Source organism: Rhinolophus ferrumequinum, chromosome 25 (genome assembly GCF_004115265.2).
Source record: "Rhinolophus ferrumequinum isolate MPI-CBG mRhiFer1 chromosome 25, mRhiFer1_v1.p, whole genome shotgun sequence".
NCBI classification, from domain to species: Eukaryota; Metazoa; Chordata; class Mammalia; order Chiroptera; family Rhinolophidae; genus Rhinolophus; species Rhinolophus ferrumequinum.
The window spans coordinates 34909655-34933242 of NC_046308.1; the positions used below are offsets into that span (position 1 = coordinate 34909655).

Below are 23588 nucleotides of genomic sequence, written 5' to 3' on the forward strand. Positions count from 1 at the left end.
CACCTATTCTCAAGCTCTTCCAAAAAATCCAGAAGGAGGGAAGACTCCCAAACACTTTTTACGAAGCCACTATCACCCTGATCCCAAAATCAGACAAAGACACCACACAAAAACAAAACTACAGGCCGATATCTCTAATGAACATAGATGCAAAAATCCTCAACAAAATATTAGCGAACAGAATTCAGCAATACATTAAAAAGATCATACACCATGATCAAGTGGGATTCATCCCTGGTATGCAAGGGTGGTTCAACATCCGCAAATCAATTAATGTGATACACCACATAAACAAAATGAAAAATAAAAATCACATGATCATATCAATAGATGCAGAAAAAGCATTTGATAAAATCCAACAGCCATTTATGATAAAAACCCTTAAGAAAGTGGGAATAGAGGGATGATATCTCAACATAATAAAGGCCATATATGACAAACCCACAGTTAACATCATACTCAATGGGGAAAAGCTAAAACCATTCCCCCTAAGATCAGAAACAAGGCAAGCTTGCCCACTATCTCTGCTTCTATTCAACACAGTGCTGGAAGTTCTAGGCACAGCAATCAGACAAGAAAAAGAAATAAAAGGCATCCAAATTGGTAAGGTGGAAGTAAAATTATCATTATATGCAGATGATATGATACTATATATAGAGAACCCTAAAGACTCCACAAAGAAGCTATTAGAGCTGATAGATGAATTTAGTAAAGTAGCAGGATACAAAATTAATATTCAGAAATCAGTTGCATTTGTATATACCAATAATAAAACATCAGAAGGAAAAATTAAAAAAAACAATCCCATTTACAATTGCTCCAAAGACTATAAAATACCTGGGAATAAATTTAACCAAAGAAGTAAAAGATCTGTACTCAGAAAGTTATAAGACACTGAAGAAAGAAAGGAATGAAAGAAGATATAAATAGATGGAAACACATATCATGTTCATGGATAGGAAAAATTAATATAGTTAAAATGTCCATACTGCCTAAGGCAATATACATATTCAACGCAATTCCTATCAAACTACCAACGACGTTTTTCACAGAAATAGAACATATAATCCTAAAATTTATATGGGACCATAAAAGACCCCGTATAGCCTCAGCAATCTTGAGAAATAAGAACAAACTGGGAGGTATAACAATACCTGACTTCAAATTATACTACAAGGCTACAGTAATCAAAACAGCATGGTACTGGCATAATAACAGACACATGGATCAATGGAACAGAATAGAGAGTCCAGAAATAAATCCACGCCTATATGGCCATTTAATCTACGACAATGGAAGCAAGAATGTACGATGGGGTAAAGACAGTCTATTCAATATATGGTGCTGGGAAACCTGGACAGACACCTGCAAAAAAATGAAGCTGGACCACCTCCTTACACCATATACAAAAATAAATTCAAAATGGCTTAAAGACTTAAATGTAAAATCTGAAACCATAAAATACCTGGAAGAAAATATAGGAAGAAACTTCACAGACATTAGCCAGAGTAAGATTTTTACTGATATATCCCCTTGTTTGAGGGAAGTAAGAGAAAAAATAAACATGGGGGATTATATCAAACTAAAAAGTTTTTTCACAGCAAAGGAAACCATCAATAAAACAAGAAGGGATCCTACTGAATGGGAAAAGATATTTGCCAATGATATATCTGATAAGGGATTAATATCACAAATCTATGAAAAACTCACTCAACTCAACTCCAAAAAAACAAACGACCCAATTAAAAAATGGGCAGAGGACTTGAAGAGACATTTTTCTAAAAAGGACATACAGATGGCAAACAGACATATGAAGAAATGCTCAACCTCACTAACCATCAGAGAAATTCAAATAAAAACCATAATGAGATACCACCTCACACCAGTCAAAATGGCTATCATCAATAAATCAACAAACAACAAGGGCTGGCCCGGATGTGGAGAAAAGGGAGCGCTTGTGCACTGTTGGTGGGATTACAGATTGGTGCAGCCACTATGGAAAGCAGTATGGAGGTATCTCAAAAATCTGAAAATTGAACTACCCTATGACCCAGTAATTCCACTCCTAGGTATCTATCCGGAGAAATCCAAAACTCCAATTCAAAAATCTTTATGCACTCCTATGTTTATTGCAGCACTATACACAATAGCTAAGACATGGAAACAACCAAAATGCCCATCGGTAGATGACTGGATTAAGAAACTGTGGTACATTTATACAATGGAGTACTACGCAGCCATAAAGAAGAAAGAAATCTTACCATTTGCAACAACATGGATGGACCTAGAGAACATTATGTTAAGTGAAATAAGTCAGACAGAGAAAGATAAGTACCATATGATCTCACTTATATGCGGAATCTAAAGAAAAGAATAAGTGAATGAACTAATCAGAAACAGTTTTGGAGACAAAGAGGAAAAACTGAGGGGTGCTAGATGGGCGGGGGGGTGGGGGTAAGGGGGAAAGTGAGGGGATTAGAAAACAATCAGTAACCACAAGATGGCCACGGGGTTTTGAAAATTCATCTGGGGAACGTGATTTAGTGGTTACCAGGGGGTGAGGGGGTTTGGAGGTGGGAGATAAGGGTAAGGGGGATCAAATATATGGTGATGGAAGGAGAACTGACTCTGGGTGGTGAACACACAATGTAACTTATAGATGATGTGATACAGAATTGTACACCTGAAATCTATGTAATTTTACTAACAATGGTCACCCCAATAAATTAAAAAAAAATTCATAAAATGCTCTTTGAATCCAAGGTCCATAAGTTTAGTACCTATGTTTTCTTCTATGCAGTTTATTGTCTCAGGTCTTATGCTTAAGTCTTTGATCCATTTTGAATTAATTTTGGTACATGGTGACAGATAGCAGTTCAGTTTCATTCTTTTGCATGTGGCTATCCAGTTCTCCCAGCACAATTTATTGAAGAGGCTGTCTTTCCTCCGTTGTATGTTTTTTGCTTCTTTGTCAAATATTATCTGTCCATATTTATGTGGTTTTATTTCTGGGTTTTCAATTCTATTCCGTTGGTCTCTGTGTCTGTTTTTCTGCCAATATCTTGCTCTTTTGATTGTTGTAGCCCTGCAGTACAAGCTAAAGTCAGGGAGTGTGATACCTCCAGTATTGTTTTTTTTCTTAAGATTGCTTTGGCTATTCAGGGTCTCTTGTGGTTCCAAACAAATCTGATAATTTTTGGTTCTATTTCTTTAAAAAATGCCATTGGGATTTTGATGGGGATTGCATTAAATCTGTATATTGCTTTGGGTAATATGGCCATTTTAACTATGTTGATTCTTCCAATCCATGAACATAGAATGTCTTTCCATTTCTTTCTGTCTTCTTCAATTTCTTTCAAAAATGTCTTATAGTTTTCAGCATATAGGTCCTTTCACCTCCTTGGTTAAGTTTATTCCTAGGTATTTTATTCTTTTTGCTGCAATTACAAAAGGAATTGTTTTTTGTATTTCTTTTTCTGAGATTTCATTGTTAGTACATAGGAATGCAATGGAATTTTGTACCTTGCTTTTGTAGCTGGCAACTTTACTGTATTCTTTGATTGTTTCTAATAGCTTTTTGGTGGAGTTTTTAGGGTTTTCTATATGTAGCATCATGTCATCTGCAAAGAGTGACAATTTTACTTCCTCATTCCCAATTTGGATGCCTTTTATTTCTTTCTGTTGCCTGATTGCTCTGGTGAGGACTTCCAACACTATGTTGAAAAGCAGAGGTGATAGGGTACAGCCCTGTTGTGTTCCTGAACGTAGAGCAAAGGGCTTCAGTTTTTCACCATTAATTATGAGATTAGCTGAGGGTTTGTCATATATGGCCTTTATTATGTTAAAGTATTTTCCTTCTATACCTATTTTATTAAGTGTTTTAATCATAAATGGATGTTGTATCTTGTCAAATGCTTTTTCTGCATCAATTGATATAATCATATGATTTTTGTCCTTTATTTTGTTTATGTGATGTATCGCATAGATGGATTTGTGTATGTTGAACCATCCTTGTGCTCCGGGGATGAACCCCACTTGGTCGTGATGAATAATCTTTTTAATGCATTGCTGCATTCGATTTGCTAGAATTTTGTTTAGGATATTTGCATCTGTATTCATCAGAGATATTGGTCTGTAATTCTCTTTTTTTGTGTTGTCCTTACTAGGTTTTGGTATCAGGGTAAAGATGGCTTCATAAAATGAGTTAGGGAGTAATGTCTCTTGTTCAATTTTATTGGAAGAGTTTGAGCAGGATTGGTATTAGATCCTCTTTGTAGGTTTGGTAGAAATCACTAGTGAAGCCATATGGTCCAGGACTTTTGCTTTTGGGAAAGTTTTGAATGACTGATTCAATTTCATTACTGTGATTGGTCTGTTTAGATTTTCCAGTTCTTCATGGTTCAGCCTAGGAAGGCTATATGTTTTTAAGAACTTGTCCATTTCTTTTAGGTTATTGAATTTGGTGGCATATAGTCCTTCATGGTATTCTTGGATGATCCTTTCTATTTCTGTGGCATCCGTTATAACTTCCCCTCTTTCATTTCTGATTTTGTTTATTAGTGTCTTCTCTTTTTTTATCTCAATGAATCTAGCCAAGAGTTTGTCAATTTTGTTAATCTTTTCAAAGAACCAGCTCTTTGTCACATTAATTTTTTCTATTGTCTTTTTGTTCTGTATTTCATTTAGTTCTGCTCTGATTTTTATTATTTCCTTTTTCTGCTGCCGTTGGGTTTCATTTGTTCTTCTTTTTCTAGTTCTTTAAGGTGAAACATGAGGTTATTTATTTGGGATTTTTCTTGTTTCTTGAGATAGGCCTGTAATGATATAAAATTTCCTCTTAAAACTTCTTTCACTGCTCCCAAAAATTTTGGTAGAACGTATTTTCATTCTCATTTGTTTCTGTGTATCTTTTGATCTCTCCTCTAATTTCCTCTTTGACCCGATCTTTCTTTAAAAGTATGTTGTTTGATCTCCATGTATTTGTGGCTTTTCCTGCTTTCTTATTGCAGTTGATATCCAATTTCAAAGCCTTGTGATCAGAGAATATGCTTGGTATGATTTCAATCTTCTTAAATTTGCTGAGGTTAATTTTATGTCCCAACAATATATGGTCTATCCTTGAGAATGTTCCATGTACACTAGAAAAAAATGTATAGTCTGATGTTTTAGGATGAAGTGCTCTATAAATGTCAATTATGTCTATTTCATCTAATGTGTCATTTAGGGCTGCTATTTCGTTATTTATTTTCTGTTTGGATGATCTATCCAAAGCTGTCAGTGATGTACTTAGGTCCCCTAGTATAATTGTGTTTTGGTCAATTTCTCCCTTTAGTTCTGTTAGTAGTTGTTTGGCATATTTTGGTGCTCCCTGATTGGGGGCATAAATATTGATGACTGTTATGTCTTCTTTTTGTATAGTCCCCTTTAACATTATGAAATGTCCATCTTTGTCTCTTGTTACCTTTTTCACCCTGAAGTCTCTTTCATCTGATATCAGTATAGCTACACCTGATTTTCTCTGGATACCAATTGATTGGAGTGTCAATTTCCACCCTTTCACTTTGAGGCTGTGCTTGTCCTTGTAGCTGAGATGTGTCTCTTGGAGACAGCATATGGTTGGGTTTAGTTTTTTGATCCAATCTGCTACTCTGTGCCTTTTTATTGGTAACTTCAGTCCATTTACTTTTAGGTTGGTACGGTTGATACACGAGGATTTCCTATCATTCTATGTTTCGTTTTCTGGTAAGACTGTGTCTCCATTGTTTCTTTGCCTGTCTGTTGTTGTCTATTATTTCTGTGTGGTGGTATTCTATGACGTTTCCCTCTGTTTCTTCTTTTATTACAGGATATATTTCAGTTCTGGATTTTTTTTTGAGTGGTTACCCTTAAGTTTATGTAAAAGAATGTTTGATATTTAAAGTATTTCATATTCTTCAGCATGCCTACATTCCCATATTATGATTCAGGCCTTTACTCTCCCCATTTTTATGTTTTGGTTGCCACAAAATGTCCCAGTTGATTGTGGTCGAATGCCTCCTTTAGTATTTCTTGTAGTGCAGGTCATGTATTAGAAAATTCCATCAGCTTCTGTATGTCTGGAAAGGTTTTTATTCCTCCTTCATATGTAATGGATATCTTTGCTGGGTGTATTATTCTTGGCTCATAATTTCTCTCTTTCAATAGTTTGAAAATTAGGTTCCCCTCCCTCCTAACTTGTAAGGTTCCTGCTGAGAAATCTGATGATAGGTTACCATCTTCTTTTCCCTGGCTGCCTTGAGGATTCTTTCTTTGTTGTTGATTTTTGACAGCTTCAATACAATGTGCCTTGGAGAAGGCCTGTTGGGTTGAGGTAATTAGGTGTTCTATTTGCTTCTTAGATTCGAGGATCCAGTTCTTTCCACAAGTTTGGGAAGTTCTCATCGACTATTTGTTTGAATATATCCTCTGTTCCCTTCTCTCTTTCTTCTCCTTCTGGTATGCCCATTATTCTTATATTGCTCTTTCTGATGAAGTCAGAAAGTTCTTGTAGAGTTCTTTAATTTCTTTTAAGTCTTAAGTCTCTTTCTTCTTCCATCCTTGTCATTTCCAGGTTTCTATCTTCGATGTCACTGATTCTTTCCTCCATCTGGTCAACTCTACTATGTAAGCTGGCTATTTCATTCTTAATTTCCTCTATTGAGTTCTTAATCTCCAGAAATTCTATTTGGTTCTTTTTTTAAATTGCAATCTCTTTGGTAAAATGTCATGTTGTTCTTTGATTGTGTTTCTGAGTTCATTAAACTGCCTTTCTGTGTTTTCTTGCATCTCGTTGAGTTTTTTCAGAACTGCAATCTTGAATTCTCTGTCTTTTAAGTCACATATTTCCATATCTTTAAGTTTATTTTCTGGAGATTTTTTACTTTCTTTCTGAGCTGTCTTGTTGCTTTGGCTATTCATGGAAATTAATGATTTATTATTTCTCTTCCTAGACATCTACGGGAGTGGGTTCTGCAATAGGTTGATAGGAAGAGGCCTTTCTTTTGTTTTTCAGTACGTGTTGTAGAATGTTTTATTTTCTCTTTGATTGCAGCTTTTTTTTCTCTCTCACAGTGTAGTGTTATGTTTTCTCTGCACTATTCCAGCTTCTCACACAATGGGGGGATTCCCTCTGTTAACAGTTCTCCTGGGTCATAGAGAGCAGCATTCCTGTGGGGTTGTGGATAGCTTTTGAAGTTCCGAAGCTTTTCCTGCACCAGATTCAGAGCCTGTGTGTTTCAACAGTTTTGTTTACTCCTGCAGGGATCCGCCCAGATAGGTGGGGACTGGGGTGGGGTGAGTTGTGACAATTGGCCCAGAGCAATGGCGGTGACTACCACCACAGCCGGTCCTGCTTCCACAGCTTCCTCCCCTTTGCTGGAAGTAGTTGGGCTGCGAATCTGTGTTTGTGGACCACAGTTCTCAGAACTGCAAATATTGTGTTCTTTTGATCTGACATTGCTACTCTTCTGCTTCTAGCACTGGGCAGGTGGGGGTGGGGTGAGCTCTGGGAGGATAGGAAAGGGGCCTTTAGTCTCAGTGCCTAAGGCTTCTGTTCTCTGCTTGGCATGAGGGCTTATACCACCGTTTTCCATCTTCTTCCCTCAGTCTTTACTCCAAGGTGTTTGCCTTGAGCGTTGGGTTCAGCCGTGTCATATGCTGTTCCCTCAGCCCTGTGGGCCATAAACGGAGCCCTAGCAGTCCGAGTTCTTCCTGCTCCTGTAGCTGTGGTAGTTCCGGGATGTAGGGAGCTCTGAGCACTGAGCTAGGTCTGCGTCCTGTGCCAGTGTGTCTCCGTCTCCGCACTTCTCCCTTCCCTTTCCCCTGCTTGGGCAATTTGTCCACCTTTAGGTGAATTCAGTACTGAGCCTCTTTGTCTTGCCTGTCTGCTGTGCAGGGAGTCCTTTGTGGAGTTATAGTTTTTCAATTTGTTGTAAATTCTAGGGGAGATTTCTAGAAGCTCATCTCGTGTCGCCATTTTGATGTAATATTTTCTATTTTATCTCCACCTTAGGAAAACAAAAACAAAAACAAAACCCTGACAGGTCATATTTTAGCTCCTTATGTTCTCTTATCATGTCTGCCTTGAGCCTATTTAGTTTTATTTTGTGTTCTCAAGTTATAGAAGTGATTGTTACACTGACATTTTAAATTTATACCAACTTTTCGGGCCACAATTTTGACCTGTGCCATGGCAATTTTTTGGTGTTTCTCCTTTGTAATTTATTAAAATTTTTTTTTTTATTGGTAACAGTGTGTTTTTTTTCCAGGACCCATTAGTTCCAAGTCAAGTTGTTGTCCTTCAATCTAGTTGTGGAGGGCACAGCTCAGCTCCAAGTCCAGTTGTGCAGACCACCATCCCATGCTGCAACCTTGCTGTTAAGAGCACACACTGTAACCAAATGAGCCATTCGGCTGCCCATTGGCAGCTCAGTGGCAGCTCAGCTCAAGAGGTTGTCTTTCATCTGCTAGTTATGGAGGGCGCAGCTCACTGGCCCATGTGGGAATTGAACCAGCAACCTTGTTGTTAAGAGCTCGCGCTCTAACCAGCTGAGCTAACTGGTGGCCCCTTTTTTCATTTTTAAAAATTAAATTTATTAGGGTGACAATGGTTAGTAAAATTACATAGGTTTCAACTGTACAATTCTATAATACTTCTCTTATACATCACATTGTGTGCTCACCACCCAGAGTCAGTTCTCCTTCCATGATCATATATTTGACCCCCTTTACCCTTTTCTACCATCCCCTTCCTCCCTTAATTTTTTCCGTTTTTTTCCTCTTTTTTGTTGTAAATTAAAAAAATAATAATTCTGTTCTTGTTCTTTTTTATTATTATTACTCATCTTTGATTGAGATGACTGAGTTTTTGTTGGCTCAAGTACTTAAGAGAAGTTCTTGTGAGAAAGAGTACATGACTGCTAATAAAATATCTTAATAGCACACTGGTGTATGCAAGGATGAATTCTTTTCCTTCCTCTTTTTTCCCCTTCCTGGCTCTCACCAGGAACCATCTGAAATTACAGGATTGTCCTCAAATGCCTCACAAGCAAACTTCTTCTTGCTTATATTAAAATTTTTTAATCTGTGATTCTTCAATAATTACTTCCTTCTAAGTTTCTGATACACTGAATTATGCAAAGTGCAATCCTTTTACCAGCTTTTGCACCCCATTCTGTAATGGCAAATCAGAAATTGTTGGTGTTACACTATAGGCCATTATACTTACTTGCTACCCTTTCCTAAAATCTTCAACAAAGAGCATCTTTTCACTGCATTTATTGAACCCCTGGTAGACTTTCAATACTTTGGCATTGTTTCCTCCTAATTTGTATTTTGAAATTTCAGATGTCTCTTAAATTTATGAAAGATGTTGTTTGTGTTTCAATTTCTCATTCTTCATTTTGATTTTGAGGATTTCCAAGAGAAGAATGTTAAATCCACCAATAGCACAGTATCACTTTAACACCAGAAGTCAGTCTTCCCTTTTAAATACAAGTGGAAAATCAAGGATCTGTATTCATTTAGTAAAAGTTGCCAATGAAAAAATAATTAAACTACAAATAAAAAAGAAAATGGAAACCAGGGAATATAGAGATAATTCAGGAAACAGAATATAATTTCAAAAATGTTCATCAATATGCATAGAGATATGGGTAAGATTATTAATGCATGAGACAAGTGTGATATATGAAGAAAAAGGGATCATCAAAGAACCAAAATTAAAATCTAATATTTGAAATTAAATATAAGAATTGGAAGGTAAAGTCGAGAAAATTTCCTCAAAATAATGCAAGTCAACAAGATATAAAGTATAAGAGACAACATAAATGTCTTATAAGACCATTTTAGGAGGCCTGACATCTGACTAATAGTTACAAAAAGAAAGGACAAAGAACACAGAGGGATAGAAATTACAAATAACTAAATAACTAGCATAAGAAAATTTCCTTTAACTGAAAGATATGTATGTCTAGACTGAAAATGCCCCTCAAATTGTCAGCTTAATAAATGATAAAAGAGATGCACATTGTAAAATTAATATCCTACAGAGAGAAAAACCATAGGCTTACATATAAAGCAACAAGAATCAAATGTATAGGCTTTTAAACTATTGACACTGGATAATAGAAAGCAATGCAACATGCCTTTAAAATTCTGAGGATAAGTGAATTTCAACTTAGAATTTTATACCCGGTCTAAATATTAAACAACTGTATTGGTAAAATAAAGATATTTTCAGATATTTAAGGACTCAGAATACTTATATTCCATTCACTTTTTTTATGAAAATGTTTGGAGGATGCAGTAAATGAGGGATTAAATCAAGATAGAACAACATATGGGGTCCAGAACATATCATATCCAACCTCAGGGATCAGCTAGGAAAAGTCCTTGGATGACGGGTCTTCCGGCTTACAGTGTGACTGTTTTTGATTACAGCAGCATGCTGGAAGATTCCAAGACTGCAGTTGAGAATGCATAGTGTGAATGTCTGTCATATTCCCCAATTGAAACCCAGCCATAATGTTCCATTGTAATAAAATGGCACAACACTTAGTCCTGCTGTGGAGAATATGTCAACTTAAAAAAAAAAGAACCTACATTATTCAGCAGCTTTGAAAAGCGAGGCTAAGAGTGAATGCAGGCATCAGGCTGAAAGAGTATGGCTTCCAATAGTTGAGACCGCCAATAATATGAATTTTAAAAGAGATGCCTATATTTTCAGGCAAGAGTTAATTCAGAAGGTTGGAAAATATAATTGCTTTGGTATGTTTTCTTCTAGTTCTAGAAGAAATAAGTCGCTTACAATCCAGAGGCAATATAATATAATGGTTAAGAATGTGAATTCTGGATCTAGGCTGGCTGAGTTCAAATCCCAGGTCTAACAGTTCCTACCTGAGTGAGTTTGGACAAGATTTGTAATTTCAATTTCTTCCTTCATAAAATAGGGACTTCAAAAATCTACTTTACTAGGTTGTTATGCAGAACAAATTAAGTAAAGTACTTCAAACAGTGCCCGCACATATTAAGAGTTCAATAATCATTAGTCATTTTAATATGGTAATAATTACTTTATGTAAATAAAAGTATAATCCATAAAGACCTGCTAACATTTATGAGTTGTTATATACCAAATTGTTTAGTAACAAAAACATACAAAGGAAGAACTGTTAGAAATAGGAAATAGATGAATAGAAATACAATTACAATGGACACGTCAACAAAGATGAGGTAAAATTAAATCAAATAAAGATATAGAGAAAATAAATGATCTGCTTAATAGACAGTGTAACTTAGTGGCTGATTGTTTGGTTCAGACCTGGATTTGGATTGTGGCTCTGACCTTACCAGCAATGTGACCTTTGAGCCTCAGTTTCTACGTGAGGAATTACAGTCAGGTCCTTGTGTATCCAAAGCCAGTTCTTTCAACACCAGCTTTGTGTATGACGAGATTGGAATTATAGACGGTGCTATCCAGGTATATCAGGGAGGCACATAAATCTGGAAGGAGTCTGGAGATCATGATAGTTTAGGAGGACTGGAGGAACCAAAGGTGCAGTGGGTGAGGGAGAGTTGGGGGTGGGGTTAGCACTGACTTGGGAAAAAGTGAAAAGCATAGGTTCTTCAAAGTCTCATCTATTGTATTCAGTTTTTATGATTTTTTTCTTTTTGTCAGACTTAGTATTTTATTTGGTTTGTTTCTAGAGAAATAAGCCCATTATGGTTATGGAATACTGGGTCGGCTGGTTTGACACATGGGGGAGTGGTGAACACAAGGTTACAAATGCGGACGGTAAGTATTTTGCAGTGTTTGACCCAAGTAGAGATGGCCCTGAATCATGAGTTATTCACACATTTCTATGCTAGTTAATCAGATAATTCAATTACAACTATTAATTCAACTCATATTATGTATAAGGACTTGCTAGGCCTCAAAGTGCACTAGTTAATAAAAATTACCTGGTTCTTACCCGCAGGGAGTTTGTACTTTAGTGGAGCTGATAATTAAGAAATAAAACAGTCAATATAGAGCTCCGCATTTGACAAAGGTATTGAAGCAAACAAAAAGGGCGCAGTGATAGAAAAGACAGGGACAGACTGCAGAGGGAGGCATGGTGGTCATGGAAGGGTCTCTGAAGAAGGTGATACATTTGCCGAAAGTCTTAATCTTATCTCTGGAAAATGCACAGGACATTGCTGCAGATTTGTCAACTGCGCGGTAGTAATTATCAGAAGACAACATGCCATGATGGTTGAGAGAGTAGATTCCATAGCCAGAGATCAGGATTTCAATCCCAGCTTTGCAGGACTAGCTGCGTTACTCAGGGCAGCTTTCCTTCACTTCCGAGTGTCTTCATCCAAAAACGCGGGTTGTCATGTAACCTACCTCATAGGATTGTTGTGAGGATTAAATGTGGCAGTTCATGCAAACCACTGTATTTTGCCGTGTATAATGAGCACCCACGTTTTTGGCCCAAACTTTGAGGGAAACAAATCTTTCGTTTTAATTTTTTAATTCAATGTTTTATTTATTTACATTTAGGTACTTGTTTTTCGTATTATAAAGGAATTTTAGCATTTTTTTTAACATATCATGGTACAAGAAATTCTATGTAACAAATAAATATGAAACACAAGAACAGATACAAGATCTAAGAATTATGTACTGGTAACAAATATATGACATTTACGCATCATAGAAGACCAAGAACTCTTCCTCAGTTGCAAGTTCATCGTAAGTTCAACAAAACCAATTATCATATTCCAGGGTATTATTTTGTGTACGGATATCATTATTGATTTCTAGAGTTACACTTTTTACTCATAAGCATAAATAAAAGAATTAAAAACATTTATGTAGATACGGAATTAGTACTATCCATGTATAATGCGCATCCTTAGTTTTCCCCTCACAAATTTGGGCAAAAATGTGCGCATTATACTCGGCAAAATACAGTATTCTGAGCAGTGCCTGGTTAATGTTGTTAATAAAAGTATTTTACTACTAAAAATGTTTTGCTGCAGCTATTATGAAAACATGTTGACTTGCATCTGAAGTAAAGAAAACCATTGAAAAGTACTGGGTAACAGAAAAGTCTGCTTTGGCCTGAAAAATAGAAAAAATAAAAACAAAAAAACAAGCTACCACCACACCACCACCAAACAGTTTTCTGATCACTTGTATGTCAAGCACTATGCCATGTTTCTTAATATATTCTCTCATCAATCCTATGATGTGGTAGCAATTAGTACCTTCATTTAACAGATAAGAAAGAAGAGGCTCTGAGAAAGAAAATAGGCTATCCAAGGTCATACAAATAGTGAAGAGCACAGCTAGAACTGAATCCCACATCCAACTTTTAACCATCCTGCTTCTCATTATGGCCAGTGGAAAGATGATCATCATACCTGTTAAATCATGGTGACAAAATGAGAGTTTCTGTGGCTAAAGATTGAGACAGCCACTTGTAGACTATTGCAGAAATTCTAAACCAGTGTCCCCAGAGATATTATGAATGGTATACTAATTACTTGTACCATTTAAAAAAATGTGACAAACATTAGACATGTAAGTGACATAAGGGTTCTTAGGCTATTATTTAACATATGTAGTTTAGAATCCAATTACGTCCATACTCTGGAAAAATAATTTTTAAAAAGTCTGGGAAATAAGATGTGGTTTCTTAGAGTAGTTCTGGCCAATTCCACCTATTTTCTGGTTAGAATCTTAGCAGGGGTTGAAGGACAAAGCAATTAAGTTGATTGTGGGTTGGGGTTGGGAATGATAAGATTTTACCATCTTTTTCCATCTTCTATTAATTTTTAATTTTCTCTATGTTCTGATCTTCTTCCTCTACAGATGTTGAAAAAACTGTGTCTGAATTTATCAAATTTGAGATCTCCTTCAACATCTATATGTTCCATGGTGGAACCAACTTTGGTTTCATAAACGGGGCCATAAATTTTGGGAGGCACACAGGTGTTGTCACTAGCTATGGCAAGTGTTTGCTGGTATGGTCACCTCCCAGCATAGGTGGTACTGGAGTTTAACAGAGGAGGCTCCAAAAGCATATTCTGGCATCATTAGGTTCATGACCTATACTCTAAGCTGAGCACTGAGGATTTCCCTATTTATTTTCCTTTCTTCTGTGAAGTTCATAATGCTCCCAATAGGCTGTCATTGCAGTAGATGGTGCTGCCTGTGACCTAAAGCTCTGCTTCACTCATCATGTACACTGACCCCTTGACTTGAACCTTCCAAGAGAGACAGATTACAAGTGGTGATTGCTATATGGGCACCAATAGGCACAGCTGGGCAATCTAGATTGAGGAAAGAAGAGAGTGTTCATTAGAAAGTGAAACAGGATGAGCCCAATGTCATGGCAGCCTCAGGTCCCCAGGAAAGGTTGTGGGTAGATTGGCATTAGTTCCTCAGACCCTGGCCTGGGTTGGACCCGGCCAGGGGATGGGGAAGATGTGTCTTCTGTTTCCCTCTGGTGGCTCTGGTCCATCTCATACTAGAAGTGCTGAAACAGGGCCTCTTGTGGAGGATTGCCTGGCCAGTGACTATGCCGTGTTGTATTGCAGACTATGATGCTGTACTGACAGAGGCCGGCGATTACACAAACAAATATTTCAAGCTCCGAAAACTCTTTGGATCCATTTTAGGTACTCAGCAACCATTTTTACTTGAGGGCTGGCCGTCCCCATGAAGTGGAAGGGTGAGGAAAGGGAAGGATTTCCCCTATGGGCAGAAGCTTAATAAAGTGCTTAAGAACAAGGGCAACTTAAGTTCAAATCCTCATTTTCCCCACTTAAAAAAAAAGCTGTGTGGTTTTGCATGAGTGTTATTAAGTTCTTTAAGCCTCAGTGTCTTCCCCAAAACATGAAGACTGATACTCATCTCCTATAATGATTGTGAAAATTAAGTTACGATTTGTAAAGCTTTTAGTATGATATATGACCCAATACCCTCATATACAATAACTAAAATCATCCTATTTAATTTTATTTATTTAAATACAGTTAATTAACCATCCACTGTGTGCTAGAAAGTCGGTAAGCACTATCATTGCCAAAGGCATAAGGCAGAATTCTTGCTCCCCAAATCACCATTTGTAATGTTAGTCTGTGTGACACTAACATTACCTTTTCTGCATCTGTATCTATCTGTGCATACAAACAGCTCCAAGGTAGTTCTTGGCAGGTTTCCATCAGGATTGGAGAAGTATAGCCATGTGGCAGGATAGGGCCCATTTCTCTTGTTGGCTCTGGGGTACGAGAGTTCATGGATAGCAGTGGGGAGGCTTGGAGAAGGCACTAGTTACTGCAGGTGCTTCTGGCCCCATGACCCATTTTTATTGCAGCGTTTCCCCTACCCCCCTTACCTGAGATCACTCTCAAGGCTGTGTATCCTGCTGTGAGACCATCCCTTTACTTGCCACTATGGGATGTATTAAAGTACTTAAATGAGGTGAGTACTGCCTGGGCACTGGAATGGGGGGTGGCCATTTAAGACATGGGGGAGAAGGCCTTAAGTCACAGAGTAGAGGTTATTTCAAGGGATTTTTATTGGAAGTGTGAAAGCTAATCCTCTGCATTTTGCCCCAATTTAGAATTATGGGGCAAAACCCACAAGCTCCTTCTGGGTGGACTGTGAAGGGGTTTGAACTTGAAGAATGAGTGGGGGTTGCGGGAGAAGCAGGATATTAGAGGATCCTCCTTCCCAGCTCAGATGAACCCATCTGACAAATGCTGGGGGACGGCATTATCCATATGGGAAAGGCTGCTGAGCTAGGAACCCATGAAACTGAGTTTCTGACTCTTCTTCACCATCAATTAGGCCAAATCACTGAACTTCTACAGGTCTCTGCTCTCCCTTTACAATTAGACTACCTGTCCTATTTTGTAGAAAAGGTCGACAGTGTTTGAAAAATGTCAGTTCTTGAATTCATATTGTTTTACCTGTGCTATCACTGTTTTAGATAAAAAATAGTGCTTGACACATTGTGGATGCTAAATAAAGGTTCTCTTAATGCATAATTTTTACTTTTGTTATGTTAGAACACAACTTATTCACTCTGTTAATTCTCATGATTACAGCAGTTGTCCCCTCTACCATGCCCTCACCCTCCCTTGAGTTTCCTGCACAAGAGCATCATCACATAGCATCTGTTTTAGTATTTCTTATCCAAAGAACCCCTGGGGACCCTTAGGAGGTACAACAAAAAAATGACGAGTGTCTTAGGAAGAAGGATCCTGACTTCTCATCACCCTGGCTCCTGTTTCTGGCCATGTCTCTCTTATAGCCAGTCATATCTAATAAACCAGTCAACATGGAGAATCTTCCCATAAACAATGGGAACGGTCAGTCCTATGGATTCATACTGTATGAGACTCCCATCTGCTCTGGAGGTGAGCTCTATGCTGATGTTCAAGATACAGCACAGGTAGGGGACAGCAGCTTCTCCATGGAGGTAAACAGAACATTTAGCCTAACTCTGCTATTGGGGAGGGTAGTCAGTCGCTGGTCAACTTTACTGTTTGATAGTATTTTTAAGGACCTCCTATGTGTGAGGTAATGGGAATAGAAAATCAAACCAAAGAGACTTGCTTTCTGCTTTATTACAACCTAGGTCTATTGGGGCTTCCCTGTTAGCTTCTAGCAATCTGTGAGCACCAAGGCTGGTCCCTTCCTTCATAATGACCTCCTCCCTAAACCAGAGCCTCCCTTCTCCCTTTCTTCAGGTAGGCTTATCAGTCAGACACCAGCTCTTCTTTTGCAGGTGTTTTTGAATGAGACAAGTATAGGAATGCTGAATGATGATAATCAGAACTTGAACATTCCTGAAGTCAGGGTATGTATTTCTAGAATCCAGATACTGCCGCCGACCTCTGACTCAAATGCAAACACAGCCTGGTCCTGATAGAGACCACCTCCTTTCTCTACCACTGCCCTTCGGTATTGCTCCTCACTTAGGGTTGCAGCAGGAAGTGTTTGTTTAGCTATAAGTTAGCTATAAGCATAATTGCATCGCCCAGGCTCAGATACATCAAGAGCTGCATTATATAAGCTTCAGTGTGAATGGAATTTCCCCGTTAATCCCTGAGCCAACCATCAGCCACTGTTCAGGTCTCTGATCAAAGGCTCAGTCTCTCTGAGTCTCTCTGCCTTTCCTAAGGCAGCAGAAGAAAGGGGAGACAGTGTGAAACAAGAACACACAGGGTCCTTAAGAGAGAGAGAGAGAGGATTGCTGGGCTTTGGAGTTTCCTTGTATCTCACTTGCTTGTCTTTCCATCTGGGACTCAAAGAAAAGAATGGGTTCTAGAGTAAAAATGCTGAGTGACCATGTAGTTTCCATGAATTGGTCTGTCTCAAATAGGAATGTCAACTTCTAAGGGTCCTGGTGGAGAATCAAGGACGAGTCAATTTTTCATGGAAAATTCAAGATCAGCGGAAAGGTGGGCTCCAGGCCTGAGAATCAGGCTGTAATCTCTCTTCATGGTTACTTGGATCCTTACTCTGGCACTATTTTGGAGTTAGGAGGAAATAAATGTGCTGCTCAGGCAGTGAGAGACTTAGGTCCTAAGACCAAAGATGCAAACTCTTTCCCTGTTCCTTGTCTTGCCTTCTCCAGTTCTCCAGGGTAGGAAAGGGAAGTAGTTTTGCTAGGTGCTGTCTTGTCCTGGAGCAGACTCAATCTCCTTTTGGGAATTTCAGGGAAAGCTCTGATACTAAGTGGGGAACTTCCTCAGTAGTATGGAAACATACAAGAAACCTTCAATCATAGCAAGTCAGACGTGTTTGCCCTCATGGCTGAATCCAAGGTATACATAGTCTGCTTTTCTTTGTTCCAAACACTGAGACTATCCAGTCCCTGACCATATTCTCTTTCCTACTTCCCGTCTGCAGGATTAATTGGATCTATTACCATCAATAATATTCCCGTGGAGGGTTACACTATCTATTCTCTGGAAATGAAAATGAACTTCTTTGAGAGGTATGTTCCTACTTACTCCCATTGGACACTTTGAGGGATCAGGGGACTCAGAGATTTCAAACTCTTCACTGTGCAGATGAAGAGCCTAAGATTCAGAGAACTGAAGTGATTTGCTCAGGATTACAGAGTGCTTTGGAATCAGGACTAGAACCCTAGAACAAGTCTACTGGTTATAATTTTAATGCTTCTAGTCTGATATGTCCCACTGAAACTGAATCCTAGTTCCTGTATGAAAATCTGGGGTCAATATTGGGAGTAGAATTGCGAAGGGGTGTTCCTCTCCCTCAAGGTTTGGCCCTTCTTCCAGGCTCCGCTCTGCCACTTGGAGGCCTGTCCCAAATAACTATTTGGGCCCTGCCTTCTACCTTGGTACCTTGAAGGCTGGCTCTTCTCCCAAGGACACTTTCCTGAGACCACTGGTAAGTGAGCGCCCTCTTCTACTCTGGAGTCCCAAACACCGATTCTTTCTTGAAAAATCTTGAAGCAAAGACAGTGTTCCTGGCAAGAATACTTCTCTCTCTCTCTCTCTCTCTCTTTCTCTCTCTCTCTCTCTCTCTCTTTCTCTCTCTCTCTCTCTCTCTCTCCCTTCCTCCCAACCAACTCATCCAACATCTTTCAATCTTCCTAATTTATCATTGTTCAAAAAAGAATACATCAAAACACTGTTGAAAAATTCAAATAATAACAAGATGTAGAGAGCAAATGGTGGAAGTTCTTCAAATTCACCTGCATGCCAATTCTTCTCTACTTCTCAGAACTAAGCACACACAGTTTGTGTGATTTCATACATAACTGTGCTTAAACACATACGTAGTTACTTTTTGCATTAATGGGATCATTCCAGAAATTATATTCTGTACATTGTTTTTTTTGGGGGGAGGTCAACTTTTACCTCATGTATCTTTCTATGTATAAACACACATAGATAAAATAGATGTACAAAATATGAATGTACAGTTCAATAAATTATCACAAAGTGGAATGCTACATAATTACCCTTGAGATAACAAAAATTGTCAACAGCCCTCCCAATCACTGCCTCCCCTTTTTCCTAAAAGATAACCATTGTCTTGACTTCTAATACTCTTCTTTTTTTCTAACTAAAGTCACCCCAATAAACTTCTAATACTCTTCTTTTTTTCCTAATTAAAGTCACCCCAATAAACTTCTAATACAGTGTTTCCTCTTTTGACTTCATGTAAGTTGAAGTACATAGCTGTCTTTTTAAATTTTTAATATATAGCTTCTTTTGTTTAACATTGTGGATTCAACCATTTCATAATGTTGCAGTGATTTGTTAATTTTCACTCTTGTATAGGATTCTATTTTACAAATATACCTTCTTTATTTAACCATCCTACTGTTGATAGCCATTTGTATTATTTCCAGCATTTGGCTATTATAAATAATTAAGACTTCTTTTCTGTTTATGTTCATGACTGAGACATCTTTGTCAGGTTTTGTTACTAAGGTTTAATAACCTCATAAATGATTTGGGAAGTCAAGTTTGCGTAAGATTGGTATTATTTTTTTTAAATATTTGGTAGATTTCATTAGTGGATCCATCTAGGGCCACTGTTTTCTTTGTGGCAAAGTTTATAAGTGTGGATTAAATTTTTTCAAGATTAAAGTAATCTCCAGAGTTTCTGTTTCTTTAAAAATTAGTTTAGATCAAATATATTTTTCTAAGATTTTTAAATATTTCATCTAAATTTACAAATGTATTGTGTTTAAATTGTTAGTTTTTAATGTCTAGGTCATCTGTAGTAACATCTCTTTTTTCTTGATAAGTCTCACCAGAACATTACTAATTTATTAAACTTTCAAAGAATGAAGGTTTGGCTATGACTCTTACTGTCTTTCTCTTTATTATGTATTTCTTTTCTGTTTAATTTCTATCATTATATTTATTATTTTGTTTATTCCACATTTTATAGTAGGAGTTATCTGCTTTCTTTTTATAATTTCTTTAGATACATACTTAGTTAACTGATTTTTGAATGTTAATTTTTTAATGTATGAATTTAGGCTATTTTCACTTAAGCATGATTTGGTTGCATGCATAAATTTTTAAAAAATTATTAATGATATTTTATGGTAATCTTTTTGTAATTAATTTTTTGTTTAATTGCACTGACCTTGAGAACTTTAAAATATGTTAACAACACTTGGTTAGTCCAACATAGGGTCAAATTTGTAAAGATTCTGATATATGCTTGAAAGAATATGTGTATGCTGCATGTGTTAGATCAATATTCTATACATGCCAATTAGTTCAATTTTGCTAATCATCTTGTTTCAAATGTTTTTATGTCTTGATTCCTGTTTGCTTTGTCTATTAGCTATTGAGGTATTGTATGAAAATTTTCCACTGTGGTTGTGAGTTTTATTTGTCCTGTTATTCCATCAATGTTGCTTATATATTTTGAATCTATACGTTTAGCTTGTCTATATTTGATATATACATTCATATAAAATTTTATCAACAGGAGATGTTCCTATTTATCTTTAGTAATGCTTCTTGCCTTAATATCAAATTTTTCTGATATTAATAGATCTACAGCAACTTTGTTTTGCTTAAGGTTTACCTGTTATATCTTTTGCATGCTTTTCTTTTTTAATGCCTTTATATTTTAGATTATTTTATTATATGTAGCATGTAAGTATTTAAAATCCAGTCCAGCAAATTTTTTTTCTTTTAAAAAGTGGTTTTATTTATTATTATTATTTTGAATAATTTTTCAATTTTTCAATTACAGTTGACATACAATATTATATTAGTTTCAGGTATACAACTTAGTGATTAGACAGTTATATAACTTATGAGGTGCTCACCCGATAAATATAGTACCCTTCCGACACCATATATACACGTAGTTATTACAATATTATTGACTATAATCCTTATGCTACACTTTACAGCCTCGTGATACTTTGTAACTATTAATTTGTACTTCTTAATCCCTTCACCTTTTTCACCCTGTCCCCAACTCCCCTCCCATCTATCACCCTGATAAATCTAGTACCCGTCTTACACCATACATAGTTATTACAATATTATTAACTATATTCCTTATGCTATACCCTACGTCTCAATGAGTACTGTGTAACAATGAATTTAGACTTCTTAATCCCTTCCCCTTTGACACCCCCTCAACCCTCCTCCCTTTTGGCAGCCATCAAAATGTTCTCTGTAACTATGAGTCTGTTTTGTTTGTTCATTTATTTTGTTCTTTAGAGTCCACATATAAGTGAAATTATATGGCATTTATCTTTCTCTGCCTGACTTACTCCAGTCAGGACAATAGCCCCTAGGTCCATTGATGTTGCTGCAGATGGCAAGATTTTATTCTTTTTTATGGCTGAGTAACATTCCATTACATATATGTACCACCTCTTCTTTATCCATTCATCCATTGATGGACACCCAGGCCACCTCCATATCTTGGATATTGTAAATAATGCTGCAATGAATATATGGACGTACATGTCCCTTTGAAGTAGTGTTTTGGGTTTCTTCAGATAAATACCCAGAAGTGGGATCCCTGGGTCTTTCTTTGTCTCTTGTTATAACCTTTGTTTTGTTTTTTTTCTTTTTCTGTAGTTGTGGCTTTATCTTTTATGTTGCTTTTTTTTTACTATTAGTTTCCAGTGCACAAAACAATGTAATAGTTACACATTTATCATTTGTATCTCTGACACTATGTCAGCACCCCTCCCCCCATCCACTATCCCACTGACATCGCACACAGCCATTGCATTTCCACTGTCTCTATTCCTAATGCTGAACTCAGCTTCTTGTAACTATACACATACATATATATATATAGATAGATGTAGATATAGATATATAGATATAAACTTGTAGTTGACATTCATTATTTTTAGCTTCAGCTTCAGGTGTACAGTACAGTGATCACATCATCCCTGAGGTGGTCTCCCTAATGAGACAAGTGTCCATCGCATACCCTACAATATCTTTACAACATTATTGATTACATTCCCCAAATTAACTTTCACGATCCCTTGGCAATCTTGTGGTTACTGACTGCTTTCTAATCCCCTCACCTTCTCACCTATCCTCACCTCCCTCCCATCTAGCAACCCTCAGTTTTTCCTCTATGTCTCTGAAACTGTTTCTGATTAGTTCATTTATTCTTTTCTTTAGATTCCACATATAAGTGAGATCATATGGTATTTGTCTTTCTCTATCTGACTTATTTCACTTAACATAATGTTCTCTAGGTCCATCCATGTTGTTGCAAATGGCAAGATTTCTTTCTTTTATGGCTGCGTGATACTCCGTTGTATAAATGTACCACAGTTTCTTAATCCAGTCGTCTACCAATGGGCATTTCGGTTGTTTCCATGTCTTGGCTATTGTGTATAGTGCTGCAATAAACATAGGAGTGCATAAAGATTTTTGAATTAAAGTTTTGGATTTCTCCGGATGATACCTAGGGGTGGAATTGCTGGATCATAAGGTAGTTCCATTTTCAGATTTTTGAGATACCTCCATACTGTTTTCCATAGTGGCTGCACCAATCTGCAATCCCACCAAGAGTGCAAGGGTTCCCTTTTCTCTACATCCTTGTCAGCACTTGTTGTTTGTTGATTTATTGATGATAGCCATTTTGACTGGGGTGAAGTGGTATCTCATTGTGGTTTTTATTTGCATTTCTCTGATGGTTAGTGAGGTTGAGCATTTTTTCATATGTCTGTTTGCCATCTGTATGTCCTTTTTATAAAAATGTCTCTTCATGTCCTCGGCCCATTTTTCAATTGGGTTGTTTGTTTTTTTGTTGTTGAGTTGCATGAGTTCCTTGTATATTTTGGATATTAGCCCCTTATCGGAGGCACTGTTTGCAAAAATCGTTTCCCATTCAGTTGGTTGTCTCTTTATTTGGTCGATGGTTTCGTTTTCTGTGCAAAAGCTTTTAAGTTTCATATAGTCCCATTAATTGATTTTAGATTTTACTTCCCTTGCCTTTGGAGTCAAATTCATAAAATGCTCTTTGAACCCAATCCATAAGTTTAGTACCTATGTTTTCTTCTATGCAGTTTATTGTTCCAGGTCTTATGCGTAAGTCTTTGATCCATTTTGAATTAATTTTGGTACATGGTGACAGATAGCAGTCCAGTTTCATTCTTTTGCACGTGGCTTTCCAATTCTGCCAGCAAGGTTTATTGAAGAGGCAGTCTTTTCTCCATTGTATGTTTTCTGCTTTGTCAAAAATTATCTGTCCTTATTTATGTGGTTTTATTTCTGGGTTCTCAATTCTATTCCCTTGGTCTATGTGTCTGTTGTTCTGCGGATACCATGCGGTTTTGATTATTGTTGCCTTGTAGTACAAGCTAAAGTCAGGGAGTGTGATACCTCGAGCTTTGTTCTTTTTTCTTAAGATTGCTTTGGCTATTTTGGGTCTTTTGTGGTTCCAAACAAATCTGATGATTTTTTGTTCTATTTCTTTTAAAAATGCCTTTGGGATTTTGATGGCGATTGCATTCAATCTGTATATTGCTTTGGGTAATATAGCCATTTTAACTATGTTGATTCTTCCAACCCAT

General features: G+C 37.1%; 1 protein-coding gene across 7 annotated transcripts in view; it reads left to right on the plus strand.

The window, feature by feature from the left end:
• LOC117017553 (beta-galactosidase-1-like protein 3) overlaps positions 1-23588 on the plus strand; it is an 85609-nt gene that overhangs the window by 47014 nt on the left and 15007 nt on the right. For 4 of the 7 annotated variants that reach the window (XM_033097932.1, XM_033097939.1, XM_033097933.1 and 1 more), the window contains 9 exons: positions 11725-11812; positions 13880-14017; positions 14608-14688; positions 15387-15493; positions 16329-16496; positions 16806-16877; positions 17403-17481; positions 17933-18020; positions 18328-18439. In XM_033097932.1, coding sequence (XP_032953823.1) covers positions 11725-11812; positions 13880-14017; positions 14608-14688; positions 15387-15493; positions 16329-16496; positions 16806-16877; positions 17403-17481; positions 17933-18020; positions 18328-18439 — 933 coding nt within the window. The remainder of the gene's footprint in view (positions 1-11724; positions 11813-13879; positions 14018-14607; positions 14689-15386; positions 15494-16328; positions 16497-16805; positions 16878-17402; positions 17482-17932; positions 18021-18327; positions 18440-23588) is intronic. The other 3 variants (XM_033097935.1, XM_033097937.1, XM_033097934.1) reach the window with 2 other exon arrangements.